Source organism: Nicotiana tomentosiformis, chromosome 7, assembly GCF_000390325.3.
Source record: "Nicotiana tomentosiformis chromosome 7, ASM39032v3, whole genome shotgun sequence".
In the NCBI taxonomy this organism is placed as follows: domain Eukaryota; kingdom Viridiplantae; phylum Streptophyta; class Magnoliopsida; order Solanales; family Solanaceae; genus Nicotiana; species Nicotiana tomentosiformis.
This window is the reverse complement of record NC_090818.1, coordinates 58584367-58605678: the sequence shown is the minus strand read 5'-3', so window position 1 is coordinate 58605678 and position 21312 is coordinate 58584367. Positions and strand designations below refer to the sequence as shown.

At 38.6% G+C, this 21312-nt stretch overlaps 1 protein-coding gene across 1 annotated transcript; it reads right to left on the bottom strand.

Moving 5' to 3' along the window:
* Positions 1-1101: 1101 nt before the first annotated feature.
* On the bottom strand, positions 1102-5776 carry LOC104109507 (uncharacterized). Its single transcript, XM_009618829.4, has 5 exons — positions 5158-5776; positions 4491-4687; positions 2657-2767; positions 2077-2128; positions 1102-1601 (listed from the first exon to the last, which is right to left on the bottom strand). Exons 1-5 carry the CDS (start codon positions 5447-5449, stop codon positions 1462-1464), a joined length of 792 nt encoding a protein of 263 aa, XP_009617124.1. The 5' UTR covers positions 5450-5776; the 3' UTR covers positions 1102-1461.
* Positions 5777-21312: the final 15536 nt, after the last annotated feature.

Here is a 21312-nt window from a genome sequence, read left to right as displayed (position 1 = left end):
AAAAAATAGCAAAATTTTCCTTACACCAAGAATATCGTATATAATAGATATTAGATACACAAACATAATATATCATGCTTATCTTCATAAGAAATATATAAATAACTACCTAAATTCTTAATCGTTGCAAATTCAAAATATAACCAATAACTATGCATTCAACTATTTCATCAATGTAATATTTATTTCTTAATTTAAATAAATATTACATTTATCTTGATGTCAATTGTTATCACACATAGTTTATTTTTATTCTAAATTTTATATATTTTTTATTAATCGACGCAAAAATACGTACAACGCACACACACTAAAACTAGTAAAATATAAAGGGAGAGCACCTTTTTTTCCTGGAATGACAGGGTACCAAGTTCCTTCGACATGATTTTTTCAAGTGAGCTACTGTAGGGGCGGGCCGACCTAGAGCATTGACTACGAATTTTCGGGAACCCAGTAATTTTTGCATAGATCCTGTATTTATATTAAGAAATTTACTAAATATTTATAAATATCTAACTGTGAACCCAGATATTATTGCATATTAATTTAAAATTACGGTAGAAACCCATAAGCCTCAAATCCTGGATCCGCCTCTGTGCGCCAGTATATGCTACTTATCACCTATGTCAATTTGGGGTACGCTCAGTTCGCCAGGAGGAGCGTCCTCCCAATTCGAAATCTTTTCTGAAAAGTTTAAACCTTGTTGACTAACAATATTAACTAATGGGGGCGGGTGCATGGGCATAGGTTCTCCAGTCTCCAGAGCATTTCTCCAGAATAAAAATAAATACGCTTTCTAACACTCTTCAAAATTCAAAGTGAATATTCCTTAGACGTACCAACCAACACTAAGCACGTACCACTGCGCATTTTAGCTAGAAAATTACCTGGATAACATAACAAACCCCCCCAAAAAAGCAACTAAATGTACGTTCATTGCTTAAGAAGGAGATGCATTTTGACCTCTGAATTCAGTTACAGAACGCATTTTGCATTCATATGCGTCAGTTATACAACTCCAAAATGCAGTTAACTATAACCTCATTACCTGAATAAAACTTGGAAATGGGAACAAAAAGAACCTTACTTGAAGCTCAGCAATTATGGAAGAAGCAGAGGGAACTCATTATGCTGAAGATTGTTTTTTTTTTCCAAAAGCATACATCCTTATTACTGTATATCTAAGCTATATAATCTGCCTGCTCAGAGGGTGACTGCTATGGCCTATACAGTAGGAGTTAATTCCTTTCATCTTTTTAAAACAGACCTTCTATACAACATCTTCAGCAAGCTAAATAGCTAATCGTTGTTCAACTCTACAAACTCTACAACAACAACTACTACTACGTCTCAATCTCAAACAAGCTGGGCTCAGCTACATGAATCCGCAATGTCCATGTCGCAGTATATAAGCTCATTATCCGACTATCAAAATGCAAAATCTATTCACAGCATGGACTTTTAACTCGGCTGAGCTTGTAAAACAGCTAACAGCCTCACATGACGGCTAAGTGCCCATCTACGGAATAGGCCAGCCAAATAGAAAATGGCCACAAAGGCCATAGCACAAATGTCAAGTAGTCTCCATATTCCCAGACGTCCTGCAAAAGATAGTATTTTGTCAACATACATTCAAACGAGATTAAAATCTATGTGCATAACCAAACTGGACTCTGGAAGTGGTGAATGAGTTTAGTGCAAAAATGCTCATTTTAGGCCACACCAGAAATCATCATGTTTCAAGATTGCTAACTTGGATATTTCTTACACAATTGGTTGCCAATAGGGCCACCAACGGAGGTAATTGTATGAGTAGAATGGTTGAATAAAACAGTTAAGAAGCTAAAGAAATAACTTCAAGTTCTTGATTAGGTTCCAACCTGAATCACCCCAGTCACATGTTACTGGATGATTGATTTCAAAACTAGCTACCCCTTTGAAAGGAAGATTTCTAATCTTATGCACCCAAGGTTTTACGCATTCAGATGGTCATGCAGCCTACTAGGCTTGGCTTCCACATAATAGATTTCCAATCTATACATCTAATTCTCTATACATTAGAGTGAAGCATAGTACCAGTAGGAATAAACTCAAAGTTCCAGCTGCTGTAGATCCAACTCAGCAATAACTGCAGTTAAGACAAAGATATTACTAAAAGCGAATAATTATAATAATAGATACTCGAGTATTAACAGTGAATGGGACCATTCATATCACAAAGCAACATATACACCATGAAGAAATGCTTCATAACTGTGGATGGTCTTTGGTTTTGCATTGCAAAGTACTTAGGTTCAACTTAAAAAATATTATAGGAATTCTAGATCTACCCATGCCAAAGATGAGAAAAGTAAGTAACTAGAGTTATGCAGAGAGTTCTGCTAAAATTCTCCTAGGAGGGCCTGAAAGAATATATGCTATCATGCCCTAAATATTATGACCTTAAAAAAGGCAGGTCTAAGGAATCTATCAGAAGCGTCTATCGGGTACTGTTACATACTGTTGCAGAAATCATAAAGCATTACAGTTCAGACACCCGTGTTTATAGACCTCCAATCATTTCAACGTATGTACTTGTCTTTTACCTTTGTGTAATTGGAAACAAGCTTTCAAAAAGTTATTACAATGCCGTTAATTAAATGTTCAATGGACTTACAGCAAAAAGGCGCAGTACATAACAATTTAACTTGACATGATCAGGATCCATCAGATTGCTCATCAATGACCTGAGAATTCTCTGCATTAGCAGTGGCAATGCAACTAGTTTCTGTAAAGAAGAAAAGAAGAGATGCCATCAAATCAGAACTAGGAAGAATCATTTGATTCTAAAGTTTTAAACTCAAACAATTTCCTGTGTGTACACATGAATGTGTGAGAGGGTGTGTGTATGCATGATTAATACTTACACTTGAAATTGAGGATAAAATTTTTATTACTATTTTGATACTATCACCAGGTAAAGGACATAACTCGCCCTAAACCCCTGAGAGAAATCAAGGGCTCAAAAGAGCAGCAGAACATTATATAACAAGCAAACATCCAACTCCACTGAACTTGCTCTCCTACATTATATATGTTTCTAATGCTTCTCTTTATTTTTCAAATGAGCACTGGTGATGGAGAACTTTAATATGCCAAGATTGTAGAGATTTAACTGTTACGCCCCTCCGTAGATATACAACAAAAGTGGTGAACCAAACATATCCTTTTAGTCAGGGAATTAATTTAGCTGTCAAGACTAGCTTCTTCCAAGATCTTGAAATATTTCTCAGGCAATTCGAAAATGACTTTAGTCAACAAACAGTTTAGCGGCATAAAACTTAATCTGAATATAGTTGAGCTGCTCAGGCCAAGGAAGGGTTTGTGACAAGCTCTCATCTGGAAAACCTCAATCATTTGGTGCACACAAGATGGAATATCAGCAATTCTATTCCCTTATATCCCTTTAGCTTACTTGAGGTCTTCTTCAAGGATTGGTTACCATGCACTAACACAGGCAAACGATTCAGGCTGTGCTAAAATAAATTCGTGATACTAAGACCGCCAAAACTACCTGTCTGGTTAACCATGTTACAAGATTAGTTCTTTCAGAAATGAGACCATAATGCGTAAGAAGCAGCTTGCATCCACAAGGGATATCCCTGTATAGCTACTTTACCACATAACAACCAAACGACATGCAACCAAAAGTAAAAATCTAAGTGTAGATATCTGTTTGTATCACTTCCTAACTCATAACAAATAAAGGGTTCTCTCAAGGAAGAAATTCGCAGCTAACTCGTAATAGGTGAGTTCTTTCTAACATTGGCAAAATTTCTCCAAAGCATTTGCTATAGCAAATCAGTCGGCAAAACTAGATTTTGATGCACAGGAATGTTATTGTTATTTGTATTAAGTTAGTGGATGCACCTCATATTGAGGTCCTCAATGTTGGATTATAACCTATAACCATAGAACACTCAAGTAACACTTCAGAACAAGAAATTTAGAAGATGATGCTTAGTCTACAATTGTTGTACAAATCATTAGATCCCCCCACCCCCACCCCCACCCAAACACAGCACACACACAAAGAAAAGGGGAAAAAAGCTTGTCTCCTCCATTGCAAAATATCCAAAATTACTAAATATAGCTAGACAATCTTCTCCATCACAAGATTTCCCGTCTTTCTAGGCGTACTTACTAGGAGATGAAATCTCAATTCAGTTCCCACTAAATATGGACAATCTTCTATTTCTACTGATAACAGAGACATGATTCACATATCATAAGTAATAGAATCGATTTGTATTTGTACACAGAGCACATATGTTGCGCGTCAATACCCTATTATCATAAGCTCCATTATTAATTGTTGCAGACCAATTAGCCAATTAGCCTTAACACTGAAGATGCTAATACAGTCTAAAAATAATCAATTAGGAAAGAAGTCACAAATAAAATAAGCAAGAAAAAGAGAAGTTATAGAAGAACTGTAACCAATTACCTACCAGAAACACACCATAAGCACCACCTACATATAGGTGATTGTATCGGCGAATGTCCTTAAGGAGTTCAACAGTATCCTCTTCCTGTTGTACAACTAAAGAATCCTCGGGAACCAGCTTACTGATGGGACGACAGCATATGGGGCATTTGCACCGCTGTAATGTTAATCTATAATTCCATAGCTGCAATATGCAAGTTGCTGCAGGATAGAGGGCAAAAAGGGGGTGATAAGGAAAACATAATTTAGATACAACTCCTGCAATTTATATGACTTTTCTCCCTTTTTCATAAAATAAAAGAAAATCTTTTCGTGAGTGTTTGGGGTTGCTCAGGGGGGTGAAGGAAAAGGGAAAGAAAGATCAAGCAGCGGACAATTTAGATCAAACAGAATTCTTCTATAAAAAGAGTCTACATAGTGGGAAGTCGTAAAAGTTATTACTAACACGTTTATATAGGGATAATAGCTTCTAATAGATCATCTATGATTTGTCTGAATTTCGCATCGGCATCTATAAAGCCCCATATCTCAGTTCTATAGTCAGAACTTGTGACAAATAAGGTGATGTAAACGAGTTTTTTCAGGTATAAAGATAGTAGAGGCTTTAACATAGATTTATTTGTAGAAAAACGAAAACTAAAAAGAAGAGAAGGATGAGAAAGTAGTAGTACCACAAAACCAGTGTCCACAATTTGTCCTGCAAGGAATTGTGAAGTCCCCAAAACATATAGGGCAGTGATCATCCTCAGCTGGTGGTGACTTTTCACTATGTTCCTCCATTTCTTCTTCATCAAATACACCGACACAATAATCCTCCGATTTCTCCCTTTCCTCGAAAGGAAAAAACTTAAATTTACCGATCACCATTATTTGTTCTTTTTTCAACCCCACAAAATGATCAATATAACCCCAAATCATCAAAGACAAAACAATCAATGACTGAAGTTGCAGCGACACATTCATTCCTTAGTCTCAAAATCTAACTAAAATAACATAAATGCACTAACGAAGTTTTAAATCTTAGATCCGTACATGCACGGACAAATCAAAGAGAGCCTTTTTTCAGACAAGGATGTGGAAAGATGAGTTGTTATATTGTCAGAAGCTTAAAGGATAAGAACGAATATATTTTTTTAATAATAATGAAAGAAAAAGGATATATTGGGTGGAAGATGAAGTGACAATTCGCCGCGTACAGTACAGGAGTTGACACGTTGCAGGTTCGCCGCGTCTCTACGATATCAATACCTTCCTTTTCGTTGTCATCAATAATTTTCATTCTGCTGTTTCATTTTGGCTCTTGGCATTATCAAAACAGCACATAATTCATTTGTGATGTGGCATCTCGTCAACGTTATTGTCCTATGAAGTTGACACACGTACTTACGTTGTTTTACTGAAAATGAAAATAACATTTCAACAGTTTTGTGGATAGTCATAATTGCATTTTTATCCCTCAATTATTGTTTATATTCCGGCAATCTTTGTGATATAATTCACTAATTATATTTGGTCTTGTATTAATTAAATTTTGTGCTTTTGGTCCCTTTAGATAGGAAATATGATGTTTTTTTTAACATACAAAATTAACGTAGCACATGTGTTTATCTCTAAATCGGATAATAATTAAATTTGTACGCAGTTTTAAGGATACGTGGTTTGATTCAATACAAATAATCAAGAATATTAGATAAACGAGTTAAAGACGAAATAAATGATCAAACTAGTTGTAATGTTATGGCCTAGCCCGAACTTAGATTGAACAGTGACCTCGTCCTCGATTGGGCCCTTGATTCGAGCCCAGTTGTGAATGAAGAACAGAACAATTAAATAAGAACTTTAGCAATAGCTAAAAAGCAAAAAAATAAACTCGTATTGCTTTGACTTGCGTATTATAATGTGTGTTACAAAAGAAAAAGTTTTCCTTTATATAGTAGGAGACTTTCATCCTTAGTATAAGTCTAAAAAGGTAAAAATCTTCCTTTCTCGATCACTTCGGCCCCAAGGCTTTTAGCCAATTCTAGACTTGCAATTATGGCCTCATACTCGGCCTCATTGTTAGTCAATTTCACAGTTATAATAGATTGCCTAATTATATTTCCCGTAGGTGGTTTTAATATGATATCGAGCCCGAACCCTTCGCGTTAGAGGCATCGTCCGTGAAGAGGGTCTAGATTCCTGAAGTAGTTCCCTTTCGACTTCAGGGTATTAAGGTTGGCGTAAAGTCGGTCAACAAGTCTGTCGAAATTTGAGATTTTATGGCAGTTTGGGGTCGATACTCGATATCGTACCCGCTATTTGCACGACCCATTTGGCCAACCGGCCCGAGAGTTTGGGCTTGTGCATGATATTCCTTGAACGTACAAGGGGGGGTGTGAATTGTTGACTATTTAAAAATTAGTCGACTAACACAAGTATTAGTTGATTGATCACAATGCAGAATGAAAGTAAGCAGTAAAGAAGAGTAAATAACACACAACGATTTATACTGGTTCATTACCGTTGTGGTACTTACATCCAGTTTCCCTTGGGTCACAAGGGTTCCCTTAAGATCTTTGAAAATATTACAACACAGATGGTTTTAACGCGTTCACCACCAACGAACAGTATCACACCTTGAGTTCTGAGTAATTGACACAACTCTCTTTTGTGTTCTAGATCTTTCTATCTTTTGAGACACTGATAACTTACAGTGTTTGAACTAAAAAGTAGACGGACTTAGAATACAATGTATGTAGTTGCGCAAGTCTTCTTCTTGAAAGTATCAGTCTTCTTATAGGAGAGAAAGAGACGTTGAGTCTTCAGCGAAATCAGAGGCACGAGATCTTTGCAAAAGGGTTTTGACCCAAGGGGTGCCTCTTCGAATCCTGCTCTTTGAAGAGTCCAGATTCGATTGTGACTTTCCTTGTCACCGCTTGAATTAAGGAGCCATTTACGTCTGGAGTGAGCTTAATTTTGGACACAGAATAATTGCTGGCGAGATTGGCAATCTGAGTTCCTTTGATTGAGGACTAATAAATTTGCTTCTCTTGATTGACCATTGATGTAGCAACAGCATCTTACTGAGCATCTCCATTATTTCCTTTTTGTTAGTCCTGCAAATATAACATAAGATAATATTGTCATCATTGAAACTTAAACTTAAACCTATCAATCTTCCCCTTTTTTGATGATGACAATCAAGAAGGAGTAAATAGTAATTTAAGATACTTCCCTTTGAAGATGTTGCTCCCCCTGAGTTGTGTTGCTCCCCCTGAGATTATGCTGTTTCCATCTCCTCCTGAATAACTGTAATTGCAATCCTCCTGCTGGTGTTTACTCATATTTTTTCTCCCCCTTTGACATCAATTAAAAAGGAAAGAATAGCACATAAAATAATATAGGATAAAATATACATACTAATAAGATGGTTAGAGCAGCAGAAGTAGTGCCTTCAGCAGAGGCTTAGTTAGTACATACCCCAAAAAAAATTGTCTAAGAGAAACCACCAACAAAAATAAGCATAAGCAAAAAAATTAGTTGCATTAATTTCTTCCCAGAAAGTATTTGAGGGTGTTGATCACTTTGGTGCAGAAGGAGTCATAGGAGTTATCAACTTCCTTGACGAGTTTGTCCATCTTTTCACTCATAGAGTTGAAAGCCCTGGTTCCTTGTCTCCGTGTAGCTCCTATGTCCATCCTGATCTTGGCCACATCTGTACCTGTCTCCTTGGTGACATCCCTGGTTTTATCTACCTGTTCTTTCATCTCAACAAGAAGCAGCTTGACTCCATCAAGGTAATGTTGAATTTGTTGAAGATTTTGAGAGGCAGTTGACTGAGAAGCTGGTTGATCATTTTGGACTTCAACTGGTGATGTAGCACTTTCAACCTTGGCTCGCTTAACCCATCCATCATCACCCAGAGTGTACCCCATCATTGAAAAAGTTGTCTTATCATAAGTACTGGTGATGTACTTGGGTGTAAAGGGTGCTAAGTCTACTTTCATGACTTCTAGAATATGAAAGATGAGAAGACCATAGGGTAGACATGGAATAGAGGAGGATATATCCATGATACTCTAAAGTATAAAATGAAGAATCCATACAAACCAATCAAGATATTTATTATTAACCAGACAGTAGAGGACAAAGACATCTCTAGTGGACAAAGAGCTAAGGGATCCAGATCTGGGAAGGAGAGTAGTGGCAATCATATGGGCCAAAACACGGTGTTCAAACTTAAGATTTTTGGGGCCAATGTCAGGAGGGTTATCAGACAGAAAAAGTTTTGCTTCATCAAAAGACACTTTAAAGTTTTTGGGCCAAGAATTTTGGACAAACACATCATACCCACTAAGCTTGGCAGAAAAGATCTTTTCAAATTGGTACGAGTCCAAAACAATTCTAGTCCCTAAAACCATAGATTCCAAATCATATTTATCATTCACGAAAAGATTTGCATAAAACATTCTAACAGGTTCTTCATACACAGAGTTTCCAACAGTGTCAACGAGAGGAGAAGGGTGCTGAGAATCAATAATTGCAGTCACATCACAATGAAGACTTTTCATAAAAGAGAGACTTACAGAGCCTCCATAAGCCATGGATTTTGACTTGTAGGACTCTAACCTTGCCTTTTCACTGGGGCCGTAGAAGATTAGCTTGCCCCCATGACCAAATTCCAAGCATTCCACTTTACCCTTCTTGCATTCAGCCTTTTTGGAGGTTTGCTCCATGGGTCTCTTGCCGGCCTTTTTCTGGCTAATGGGAGGATTTTCAGATGAATTGCTGCTTTCATTGCCTATTCTGAGAAAATCTGAGTCAATGGACGACTCCACATCCAGAGGCTCTTCAGTGTTAAGAGGTTTTTGGAATCTTCGATTGCGTCTGGTTGCAGAGGAGGGATTTCTTTTGGCCATGGTATGAAGGGTTATTTGGTATAGAATGAGAGGAGTATTGGAGATGGAGGGTTTTTATTGAAGATTTTAGGAAGAGCGAAGAGACGCCTTGGTTAATGGAAAGGCCAAGTTCAGACGGAAGAGATGGTACAGAAGTGACTGATCGACGGTACTTGCAATAATTACGCTTACACATAAAAGTAAAGAAATAAAATATTCTAGTATAGGGTAAAATATTTTAAACACTCAAGGAAATATTTGATTTACAAATTTGGCACAATGCCAATCTTTTTTCGGAGAAGGCAAAATCTTTCTTCCAAAAGAGGTTTTGTAAAATATCAGCAAGTTGAGAATCAGTGCTAATAAACTCTAAAACAATATCACCTTTTCCTACATGATCTCGGATAAAATGATGTTTAATTTCTATATGCTTTGCTCTAGAATGATGCACATAATTCTTTGATAAACAGATATCACTAGTATTGTCACAAAAGATAGGAGTGGATGTAAGAGATAAATTAAAATCAAGAAGTTGGTGCATAATCCATATAACTTGTGTACAACAGCTTCCAACAGCTAGGTATTCTACCTCAGTCATTGATAGTGCAACATTATTTTGTTTCTTGCTGTGCCAAGATACTAATGCATTTCCTAACAATTGACATGTCCCACTGGTACTCTTCCTATCAATCTTATCTCCTGCAAAATCAGCATCTGAAAAGCCTCTAAGAGAGAAATTGTTAGAGTGATCATACCATAGTCCTAGTTCAGATGTACTAATTAAATATCTAATAATTCGTTTAACAGCAGAGAGATGGGATTCTTTAGGATTCGACTAGAACCTAGCACATTTGCATACACTGAACATGATATCTGGTCGACTGGCAGTTAAATATAGTAGAGATCCAATCATCCTTCTATACATAGTTTCATCAACCAGTTTTCCATTGCTATGTTCATCTAGAACGGTAGTTGGACTCATTGGAGTACCAATAGCCTTAGCATCTTCCATCCCAAACTTTTTGATAAGCTCCTTGGTATACTTGGTTTGGCAGATGAAAATCCCTTTAGGGGACTACTTGATTTGAAGCCCAAGGAAGAAGGTCAATTCTCCCATCATGCTAATTTCAAATTCTCCTTTCATGGAAAGAGAAAATTCTTCACAAAAAACAGAGTTAGGGCTACTAAAAATAATATCATCTACATAAATTTGAGTAATAAGATTACTTGAACTGGATTGCTTAATGAAAAGGGTTATATCGATATTACCTCGTTTGAAACCTTGATTTAAAAGGAAAAAGCTTAACCTTTCATACCATTCTCGAGGAGCTTGTTTGAGACCGTACAGAGCTTTAGTCAGCTTGTATACATGATTTGGAAAGGTAGCATATGCAAAGCCTGGTGATTGATTCACATATACTTCTTCAGAGATATAACCATTTAGGAACGCACTTGTAACATCCATTTGAAATAATTTGAATCCTTTGTGAGCAACGAAGGCGAGTAGTATTCGAATGGATTTAAGTCTTTCCACATGCGCAAAGGTTTCATCATAGCCGATTCCTTCCTGTTGAGAATAGCCTTGAGCCGCTAGTCTTGCTTTATTTCTGTAATGACCCGACCGCTCGTTTCGAGAGTTATAGCCCCGGTTTCTCTATTTCTGCATCTTTATGTGTTATTTAGCTGTATTGTGCTGTATCGGGTTGATTGGTTCGAGTCCAGAGTGATTTTGGAGTGGAATGAGACACTTAGTCTCTTATTTAGAACCTTAAGTTAGAAAAGTCAACTGGATGTTGACCTATGTGTAAACGATCTCGAAAAATAATTATGAAGGTTCCATTAGCTCCGTTTGGTAATTTTGGACTTAGGAGTGCGTCCGGAATGTGATTTGGAGGTCCGTGGTAGAATTAGGCTTGAATTGGCGAAATTAAAAATTTGGCAATTTTTGGTCGGCAGTGAAAAATTTGATATCGGGGTCGGAATGGAATTCCGGAAGTTGGAGTAGGTTCGTAGTGTCATTTGTGACGTGTGTGAAAAATTTGAGGTCATTCAGACGTGGTTTGGTTGGTTTCAGCATCGGATGTCGAATTTGGAAGTTTAGAAGTTCTTAGGCTTGAATCCGAGGGTAATTTGGTGATTTGATGTTGTTTTGAGTGATTCAAAGGTTCGACTAAGTTTGTATGTTGATATATGACTTGTTGGTATTTTTGGTTGAGGTCCCGAGGGCCTCGGGGTGATTTCGGGTGATTAACAGAACAAGTTTGGATATTGGAGGATTGCTAAAGTTGGAACTCAGCTGTCATAATCGTACCTGCGGATGTCTCATCGCAGGTGCGAGCCCGCAGAAGCGAGCGGGATATCGCATATGTGAGGTTGGAGGAGCTGGGCAGAAGGCGCAAGTGCGATGAAGTTCCCGCACCTGTGAGGCCGCAGAAGCGCACAAAAGGTCGCAGGTGCGGACAATGTCGAGGTAGGCTGGGTCCGCAAGTGCGTAGGATAGGCCGCATCTACGAGTCCGCAGATGCGGATAGGTGACACAGAAGTGGAAGTGAGGAAGTCAGGCAGTGGCCGCAGGTGCGAGGTAATTTCCGCACCTGCGTGGTCGCAGATGCAAAAATGGAGCGCAGGTGCGGAGTCTGGGCATTTAAGTGACTTGCGCAGGTGCGGTTGTTTGGACCGCATATGCGGTGGCGTAGAAGCGAGAAATTGTCCGCAGGTGCGAAAAGCCTGGGCAGAAACCATTAATAGAACCCTTCGCGAATTTGGTTCATTTCCACCATTTTCAAGTTGGTTTTTGGAGCTTTTGGAGTGATTTTGAAGGGTGATTCAAGGGCTATCAGTGAGGTAAGTTGCTTGAGCCCTAATACTCGTATGTATGGTGATTTCCCATTGTTTAATCATGTAATTAGTGAAAAATGAGGGGGTTAGGTCTTGGGATTTTGGAGAGTTTAATTTAAGGATTTGAGGGACCAAATGATGTCGGATTTTGATAAATTTCATATGTATGGACTCGTGAGTGGATGAGCTTCCTAATTTTGTAAATTTTGTCAGATTTTGAAACGTGGGCCAGGGGGTCAGGTTGAGCCAATTTCGGGTTTTGGGCTAATTTGATAGTTTTTCTTGTGGAATTCATTCCATTAGCGTATATTGATGGTATTGTACTGATTGTGAATAGATTCAGAGCATTTGGACGCCGAGTTGAGAGGCAAGAGCATTGCGGGGTAGAGATTTGACCAGTTTGAGGTAAGTAACGATTGTAAATCTAGTCCTGAGGGTATGAAACCCCGGATTTCGTTTTATTTTTACTATTTTGAAGTGACGCACATGTTAAGTGACGGGCGTGTGGGCATGCACTGTTGGGGATTGTGACTTGGTCCGTCCCGTAGCAACTGTGAAGTTGCATATTTTGTTGAAACTATATGATACTTATATGTTTTAGAAAGAGTTTCTATAAATTGGGCTGAATGCCATGCTTTGGGCCTTGTGCAGTGCTGATTGGACCCTTAGGGGCACTTTTCTTACTATCCTCTCACTGTTTTCGATTGAAAATCTATACTCAGTCATGGTTATACTTGTTTACTGCATAGCTCAGTTTTATGACTCTATTTTGATGCATATAAATGTTGTTTTGGGCTGAATGCCCTGTTTTTACTGAAATGCCCGAGTGGCTTGAGAGGTTTATGACTGAGTGAGGCCGAAGGCCTGATTTGTGAGGATATTTATGGGATCGGGCTGCACGCCGCAGCATGTTTGATATAGGCCGAGGGCCTGAGTGATTTATGCCATGATTTGGCTTGATATAGCGTTTGGGCTGAAGAAGCCCCTCCGGAGTCTGTACACACCCCCAGTGAGCGCAGGTACCTACTGAGTGCGAGTGACGAGTGCTGAGTGACTGGGAGGCATGAGTGATTGTGAGGTATGCCCTAGTGGCATGCGTGATTGTGAGGTATTCCCGAGTGGCATGAATGACTGTGAGGTATGCCTGAGAGGCATGGGTGGCTGTGAGGTTTGCCCGAGGGGCTGTATATGAGTGATATTTTGCCCGAGGGGCTGTTTATGATTTCATCATTTGTTTCTCACCTTTGCATTTAGCCTCTGTTTGAAAACTATTGAAAAATATCCTTAAATGATTTTACTGGAACTGCGTTTAAACGAGATGTTTTGATTCAAATCCTGATTTTAAAAGCATGTGGTATTTTATTGAAATTTCATGATATGAATTTTTTTTATGATTTATTGCTCGTCACTACTGCTCAGTCTTTATTTATTGTTGTTACTTACTGAGTTGGCGTACTCACGTTACTCCCTGCACCTTATGTGCAGATCCAGGTGTAGCTGGGCACAGTAGCGGTTGTTGATTATTCTGATTGTAGATTTTTTGGGGATAGCAAGGTAGCTGCTTGGCGATCGCAGCCCCTGCTCTTCTCCCTCTTATCTTCCTTTAGTTGTATTTAGCTTTTTTCCAGACTATGTTAGTCTTGATATTGTCAGACAAATGGTAGTAGATGCTCATGACTAGTGACACCCGATGCGGGGCTTTACTTTTTCGCACTTTTATTTTCTTTTAACTCCTTTACGAAAGTTTTATGTTAAATAGCATTGAAATTATCTTTGAAATGAAAATATCAGTTTGTTTTGAAAATGAGTCGGCTTGCCTAGTTCCACGGTAGGCGCCATCACGACAGGGGTTAGTTTGGGTCGTGACAATTTCGAACAACTTGACCTGATTCATTCAATTTATTTCTGAAGACCCACTTAGTTCCAACAATAGAAGAGTTTTGAGGCTTTGGAATTAATTCCCATACTTTATTTATTTCAAACTGATCTAATTCTTCTTTTATAGCACTAATCCAATGAGAATCCTTTAGAGCTTCATCCACTTTCTTGGGCTCAATTTGAGAAATGAGAGCTACATGAGATTTGTTCTTTTGAGATTTCCTTATAGTTATTCCCTCATGTGGATCTCCTATAATGAATTTGTGAGGATATCCCGGTTCACTTTTCGATTCATTTGGAGTATTTACTGGAGTCACCCTTTCTTCGGTAGTCGACTGATCTGGCTGGGGTAGGTCAAGATCTTCTGGTGGTACTTCAGCTGATTGAGTCTATTGATTAGCTGACTCATTTTGATGATCCTTACCTACAATAACTGACCTAGGAGCACATAACATTTCCTCATCTTCAGGAATATGTTCATTCCTTGGACGAGGGTTAGTATCAAAAAAACAACATGAATAGATTTTTCAATACATAAGGTTCTTTTATTATAAACTCTGTAAGCTCTACTTGGAGGAGAGTAACCAAGAAATATACCTTCATCACTTTTTGGATCAAACTTACCAAGATTATCCTTCCCATTGTTATGGATGAAGCATTTGCATCCAAAGGGGGTGGAAATAGCTGATATTTGGTTTCTTACCATTCCACAGTTCATAAGGAGTCTTTTTGAGAATTGGTCGAATCAGACATCTATTGATGATGTGACATGACGTACTCACAGCCTGTGCCAAAAAATGATGAGGTAGAGAGTTTTCCACGATCAAGGTTCTTGCCATATCCTGCAAGGTTCTGTTTTGTCACTCCCCAAACTTGAAGAGGCGTGGCCTGCACCCGGTACCATACGCCTGCACCCGGTATCATACTCGGCCCGAGCGTATCATTCTGTTACTGTGAACTCTAGAGGGGTAACCCTCAACCTAGGCCGATAAGGCCATATTCTGAATCATCTAAAAATATCGTCTCTCTCATCTGAGGGGTAAACATACCCAATATATATATATATATATATATATATATATATATATATATATATATATATATATATATATATATATATATATATAGTGTGTGTGTGTGTAGGCTGAGGAGGCTGCCATGAACATCTACTGATATACAAACTACACAGGATTTGTCTACAAGCCTCTAGAGATAGTTGAACTGTATCATGGTCGGGATATGGCCTCGACCTACCCATCAAACCTGTATATATAAAACGGACTCCAAGGTCTAGACCTGGTAACTCCGGGAAAATGGAGCTTACCAACCAAGCTGATATTTGGCTTTGTCTACTAGGAAGGTCTATCCAGCTGTCTATCAGGACTTGCAGGAATGAAATGCAGCGTCCCCAACAAAGGGACGTCAGTACAAAATAATATACTGAGTATGTAAGGCAACAAAATAACTGAAAGCTGAAACTAAACTAATGATATAATAACTGAATGTAACTGGGAGTCAAAAATAATCTGAAGATATGCTTACCTGCTGATACTGACTCAACTCTCTCCATATAGTATGTAAAATAGCCGTTCGGCCCTATAAGGCTTTGTATGTGTAACTGCCCTGCCGTAGTAGGCTCGCTCATAGGCGCTCGGCCATACTAGGCTCTGTATCTTGGCCATTCTGAACTCGCTCATAGGCGCTCGGCCACAGTAGGCTTGGTTTATAACTTACTATCTGATCAGAGGTTGCCCAATAGGGGCGTGCCCACCGATTATAGCTCGATAGTAGTGAAAATACTGTAATACTATATATATATATATATATATATATATATATATATATATATATATATATATATATATATATATATTCTATGCTCTCTTGGCTGAAAGAAGACAATACTAAACTGAATATGAAGTCCCGATAAGGGAGAATACTGTAACTTATGAGACTAGGATAATGTACATAAGTTCAGGAATACGAACTTCTCTTTATGCCTCGTTATCAAACTCATGTAGTTACGAGATCATGCCAAAATGAAGAAAGGTTTAGCCTCAACATACCTTATCACAATCTTTCTAATCACCAAGTTGAACTCGCCTCTTCGTACCTTAATCTACAACAACGATAATAATACTATCATTAAGTTACGAAAGGTACAACTATCGCACAACGAACGACAAACTTCTTTTGTATTAAAACGGGCAACATCTCCCATATAATCCTTACTTCCTCCAAATTCAAGATAACACCAACAACACAAGAATATAACAATATCAACAGGTATACATTATTTTCTAACTTTATATACACCACAAAATACTACAAAACAGCCCAACACACCCCAATCTCTTCATACACAAAACGACCACCGTAGTAGTGTCAAACAACCCGAAAATTTTACGACGAGCGACCAGCCCACCACCCTGCATTTATGTGGTGTTTTTCCACACCTTTCCTCCTCCAAAACCCCATAAAATAGTAGTAAAACATGCAGCCCAACAGCACCACAAAACAGTCCACAAAACAGTCCGCTACAAGTGAATAACTCAAACTCACGGCTTCCGATCACCGTCCCGTGAGTTCTTACAAATATAGAACGACTAACTATGCATCTACAGCAGAAACAAATGGATGAAAGAGAGCAGTAAACTTACCTTATTTGTTGTATAACTTAGCTCTTATCTTGGTTCTTCAAACTCTAGGCTTTACCTCCAATTAGAACTTGAAAGGGACAACAACAACAACAATAACCCAGTAAAATCCCACTAATATTGTCTGGGGAGGGTAGTGTGTACGCAGACCTTACCCCTACCCTGAAGGAGTAGAGAGGCTATTTCCGAAAGACCCTCGGCTCAATAAAATAAAAAGATAAAATGACAAAAAGAAGACAATATTAGTATCACAACAACAATCATAGGATAAATAGGAATACCATGAAATCCAGAAGAAAGATGCAAAGCAAAGGAAGACAATATTAGTAAATATTAGTATCACCACAACAATCATAAGAAAAATAGGAATACCACGAAATCTAGAAGAAAGATGCAAAGCAAAAACGATAGTTAGTAAATAGGACATGCACTGAAAAGCGTAATAGTAAGCCACAATATTGCCACTAGCTATCTTAGACAAAAACCCTACATGGCTAGTCCCACAATGGTACGAAGTAAGGCACGACTCAACTACCTCCTAACCTACAACCCTAATACTCGATCTCCACATCTTCCTATCAAGTGTCATGTCCTCGAAAATCTAGAGCCTCGCTATATCCTGCCTGATCACCTCTCCCCAATACTTCTTAGGCCGCCCTCTACCTCTTCTCGTGCCATCCACAACCAGCTGCTCACACCTCCGTACCGGAGCATTTGGGCTTCTCCTCTGAACATGTCCGAACCATCTAAGCCTCGCTTCCCGCATCTTGTCATCAATGGGAGCCACATGCACCTTCTCCCGGATATCATCATTCCTAATCTTATCTATCCTAGTGTGCCCGCACATCCACTGCAACATCCTCATTTCTGCTACTTTCATCTTCTGGATATGTGAGTTCTTAACGGGCCAACACTCAGCCCCATACATCATGGTCGGTCTAACCACCGCTTTATAAAACTTACCTTTGAGTATCGGTGGCACTCTCTTGTCACACAGGACTCCAGATGCTAACCTCCACTTCATCCATCCTACCCCAATACGGTGTGTGACATCCTCGTCGATCTCCCCTCCCCTAATAACCGAACCAAGGTACTTGAAGCTGCCTCTACTCAGGATGACCTGCGAATCAAGCCTCGCATCCACGCCCTCTTCCTCTGGCCCAGCGCTGAACTTACACACCAGGTACTACGTCTTCGTCCTGCTCAGCTTGAAACCCTTAGACTCAAGAGCCTGTCTCCAAACCTCCAACCTCTCATTAACACCGGCTCGTGACTCATCAATCAGAATTTGAAAGGGAGAGAAAGTCAACTGGGGTTTGTGGGTAATGTTTTGGGAGGATTTTTGCAGATATTATGTCTGGTTATTTTTACCTATTATTAGTTTAATATATGAAGGGGATAAGCCTTTAAAAATGCCTCTTTGGACTACCCGAACTTGCCCATTTTTGGACTACCCGAACTGGCCCATTTTTGGATTCTCGTTTAAGGAAGTAGGTGATAGTCTGCGCAGTCTCGCAAAAACACCCATATCTTTCTACTCCGATATCGTATTGACAAACGGTTTAATGCGTTAGACAATAGACTCATAGATATTTAATTTGATGGGTGGAACACCCCATAACGCTAAGTATATTGGGAGACAATGGCAGTTACATTTGACCCAAAGTTTCAGTAAAACTTATAAACGTAACTTGTGATGACTTTTATCGACTTTTGTTCCACCACTCGCTTGACTTCAAAACATAACACACGACTATCTTACGACTAACATAACTCATAACATAACCTCTTTATTATGTTAAACACCCTGGACTCACCCCAAAAGTACATGCTATAATATTCCCAAATTGTCGACTTTCGACGAAACATTATTTTCTTCAATTCCTTTAGCTTCTGAACCTTCCAACCCATTTTCTACTTGTTGTTCATGATCTTCAATATTTGTAACCTCCGAGGTAACATGATTAACTTACTTTGTATACTTTTCAAATATGATTTCATTTCTAAGCTTACATCAATTGACTTACGACGTACTCATACGTACGAAAACATGGGTTGTAACATCATTCCCCCCTTTGGAACATTCGTCCTCGAATGTTGACTAGTGCATTTATCAGTCTCATAACCTATAGCTCTTATAATTACTTTATTTCTGGCCTTTCCATCTAGGCAACTGTTCTATGAATAAATCCTTAGACCAGGGCATTCCCCCCTTTAGGCCTCTTTCTCATACCACGACTTGTGGTCGGAATCCTTCCAACCTCGTAATTATTGCGACCTTCTGTCATGCAGCATGTACGACTTTGTCCTTGTATGTGCGCCTATGCGACTCTTTTTTTCCTTTTCCTCCAGCTTTTATCCAATCTCTAGGCCTCACTTTGGGAACATATATAGAACTATGACAAGTTATTCCTCCCGGTATATATAAGTGTAGTGAAGTTCTTCGCTCGGTACTTTGTCAAACTTACGACTGTTATGATATCTTGTTTCGTAGCCTTGTAAATATATCCTTATGGCTTTAATACATCCAGGTAGGTCATACTACATCATCACACTTACTTCGGTTTATTATTGCCGAGGTTTGCTACCCAGCTCCAGGTTACCCTCTCAATGCTTATCCTATATGTATAAATCTAAGTCCTTTAGTTCTTCCTCATTACTGTTCATCTTAAGAATGATGACCTAATATCATCTCATACTTTGGAACTTTTATCTGCCTATTATTGATTCACCTTAATGTTGATCTCTAATCTACCACTGATAACTTGAAATCTCTTACGCAATATATTGTCCTTAGGGGTCACGTCTCATCAGGGAACATCTGAAGTTATTTGCTTGATCCACCTAGGGACGATACTATACTTCAATAACCGTATTTCATCGTATCCCAACGTGATTCATCTTATGAGGGGTATTCTAATCTCATACAATTCATGAAATCTCTTCTCTTTGAATCATTAACCAATCAATGGCCTTAACGTCATCCTCTTATCTATCACAATTACACCCTTATTCTACTACCAGGGCAACATTTCATCTCTTCAAATGGCTCATAGTCTTAGACTCCTCTGAGTTCATTCAGGCTATACTCAGTTTTTTATAACTTACGAAAACCATCAGCTCTCTTGTTTTGATGGGCTTAATTCTGAGGCCTTACCTATTCTGGTCACCTTCTCAATCACCTCTGCTTATCCTTACTCCTGTCAACCTAAAACCTTGTTGCTCTACTATACTTTAGCTTGCGACCTACACATATCTATTTATAGTACTCACAACCTTCCTTTAACTTTCTAGCACCATGCATTTCCTTATATTATTCTGGAACTTCAAGCGAGACATCAAATCGTCTCTAACTCTTCTTTTCTCTCTTAGCTAGACCTCTCGGTACTTGGAAACTATAGGCTAGAAAATATGTCACTGACAACACCACTATCATTTGTGGATACAGAATAACGGCGCTTCTAGCCCTCTATCTGATGTATGGACTATTCGCAACTTTCTGCACTTGAGCATCTCGTACCTTCTTAACCTTTACCTTACTTATCTTTTAATCTTACATTGTATCTTTTGTCTCTTTCATAACCTCCCTTCCACATAGGTAGAATTCATATCCACAACTTGAAGCTCTACTATAAACTTGCACCTCTAGTGGGTACACAATCTGGTGGGAGCTTCATACTTACTCCTTATGAGGCTGGTACTTTTTTTTTTAATTTGGCTTTATTGTAGAGCCGTTATAGAATATGGCCGGTGTACTATCTTTCTTGTACCTCTAATGTTAAGAGTGATTTTGCAATGTTTAGAATCATGATTTCTATAATTATATTGGTCTAATAATAAGACTCCTAATTCACTTACCTCATGTAATTCGTTAGTTTCCTCTTCTCTCCCAGCCTTTAAGAAGGCTTAAGCTATCTTCCGATTTGCTGCTCAGGATATTCTTACTTTCATCTTTGGTGGACTCCATGGACTATCCATAATATAATCTTTTAATAATTCAAGCCTTTGTCTATGAGGTGGACTCAATTCTTTCTTTTTAACTTTATACCAGAGTCTCCTATAGCTGTAGGAATGTCAATATATATGCTACATGGATAATACTCTTAAATGTTAAGTGCGGTCATAACGTAACTAACTCTCGATCATTGATTGAATAATTCCTTTCGTGCCTTCTCAATTTTCTTTAAAAGTGCGCAATCACTTCTCCTGGTCATTCTGCCACTTGTTGCATGAATACTTGGCTTATCTTAGTGCCCACACCTATTGGAATTTCGTGCAACTCATATGTTCTCAAATATTACTTTTGATTTTTACTTCTCGTTCATTAGCCACGATAGGTGCCACTTTCTTATGGAGTGTATACAATATTATAGTGAGACTGTTGTTACAAGATCATTTCTTCTTTAGGTCACTATGCTTATGTTGAAGCCTTCTTCCATATTTCCTCAGCTAGTCTTTCGTTGTAGTACTTAGGGAAGACCCTCTGACTCTTGCAAAGCTGGGAGCTTTTTACATCGTATACCCGACAAAAATTTGGATGTACTGACTCGCCAATAATTATCCTTAGTTACTTATC

Excerpts from the sequence above, each read along its gene's own strand:
- LOC104109507 (XM_009618829.4), bottom strand. The coding sequence starts at position 5,449 with ATGAATGTGTCGCTGCAACTTCAGTCATTGATTGTTTTGTCTTTGATG. Across the intron at positions 2,768-4,490 it reads GTGCTTATGGTGTGTTTCTG|AAACTAGTTGCATTGCCACT; the intron begins GTAGGTAATTGG and ends TCTTCTTTACAG. Across the intron at positions 2,129-2,656 it reads ATGTACTGCGCCTTTTTGCT|TTATTGCTGAGTTGGATCTA; the intron begins GTAAGTCCATTG and ends TCTTAACTGCAG.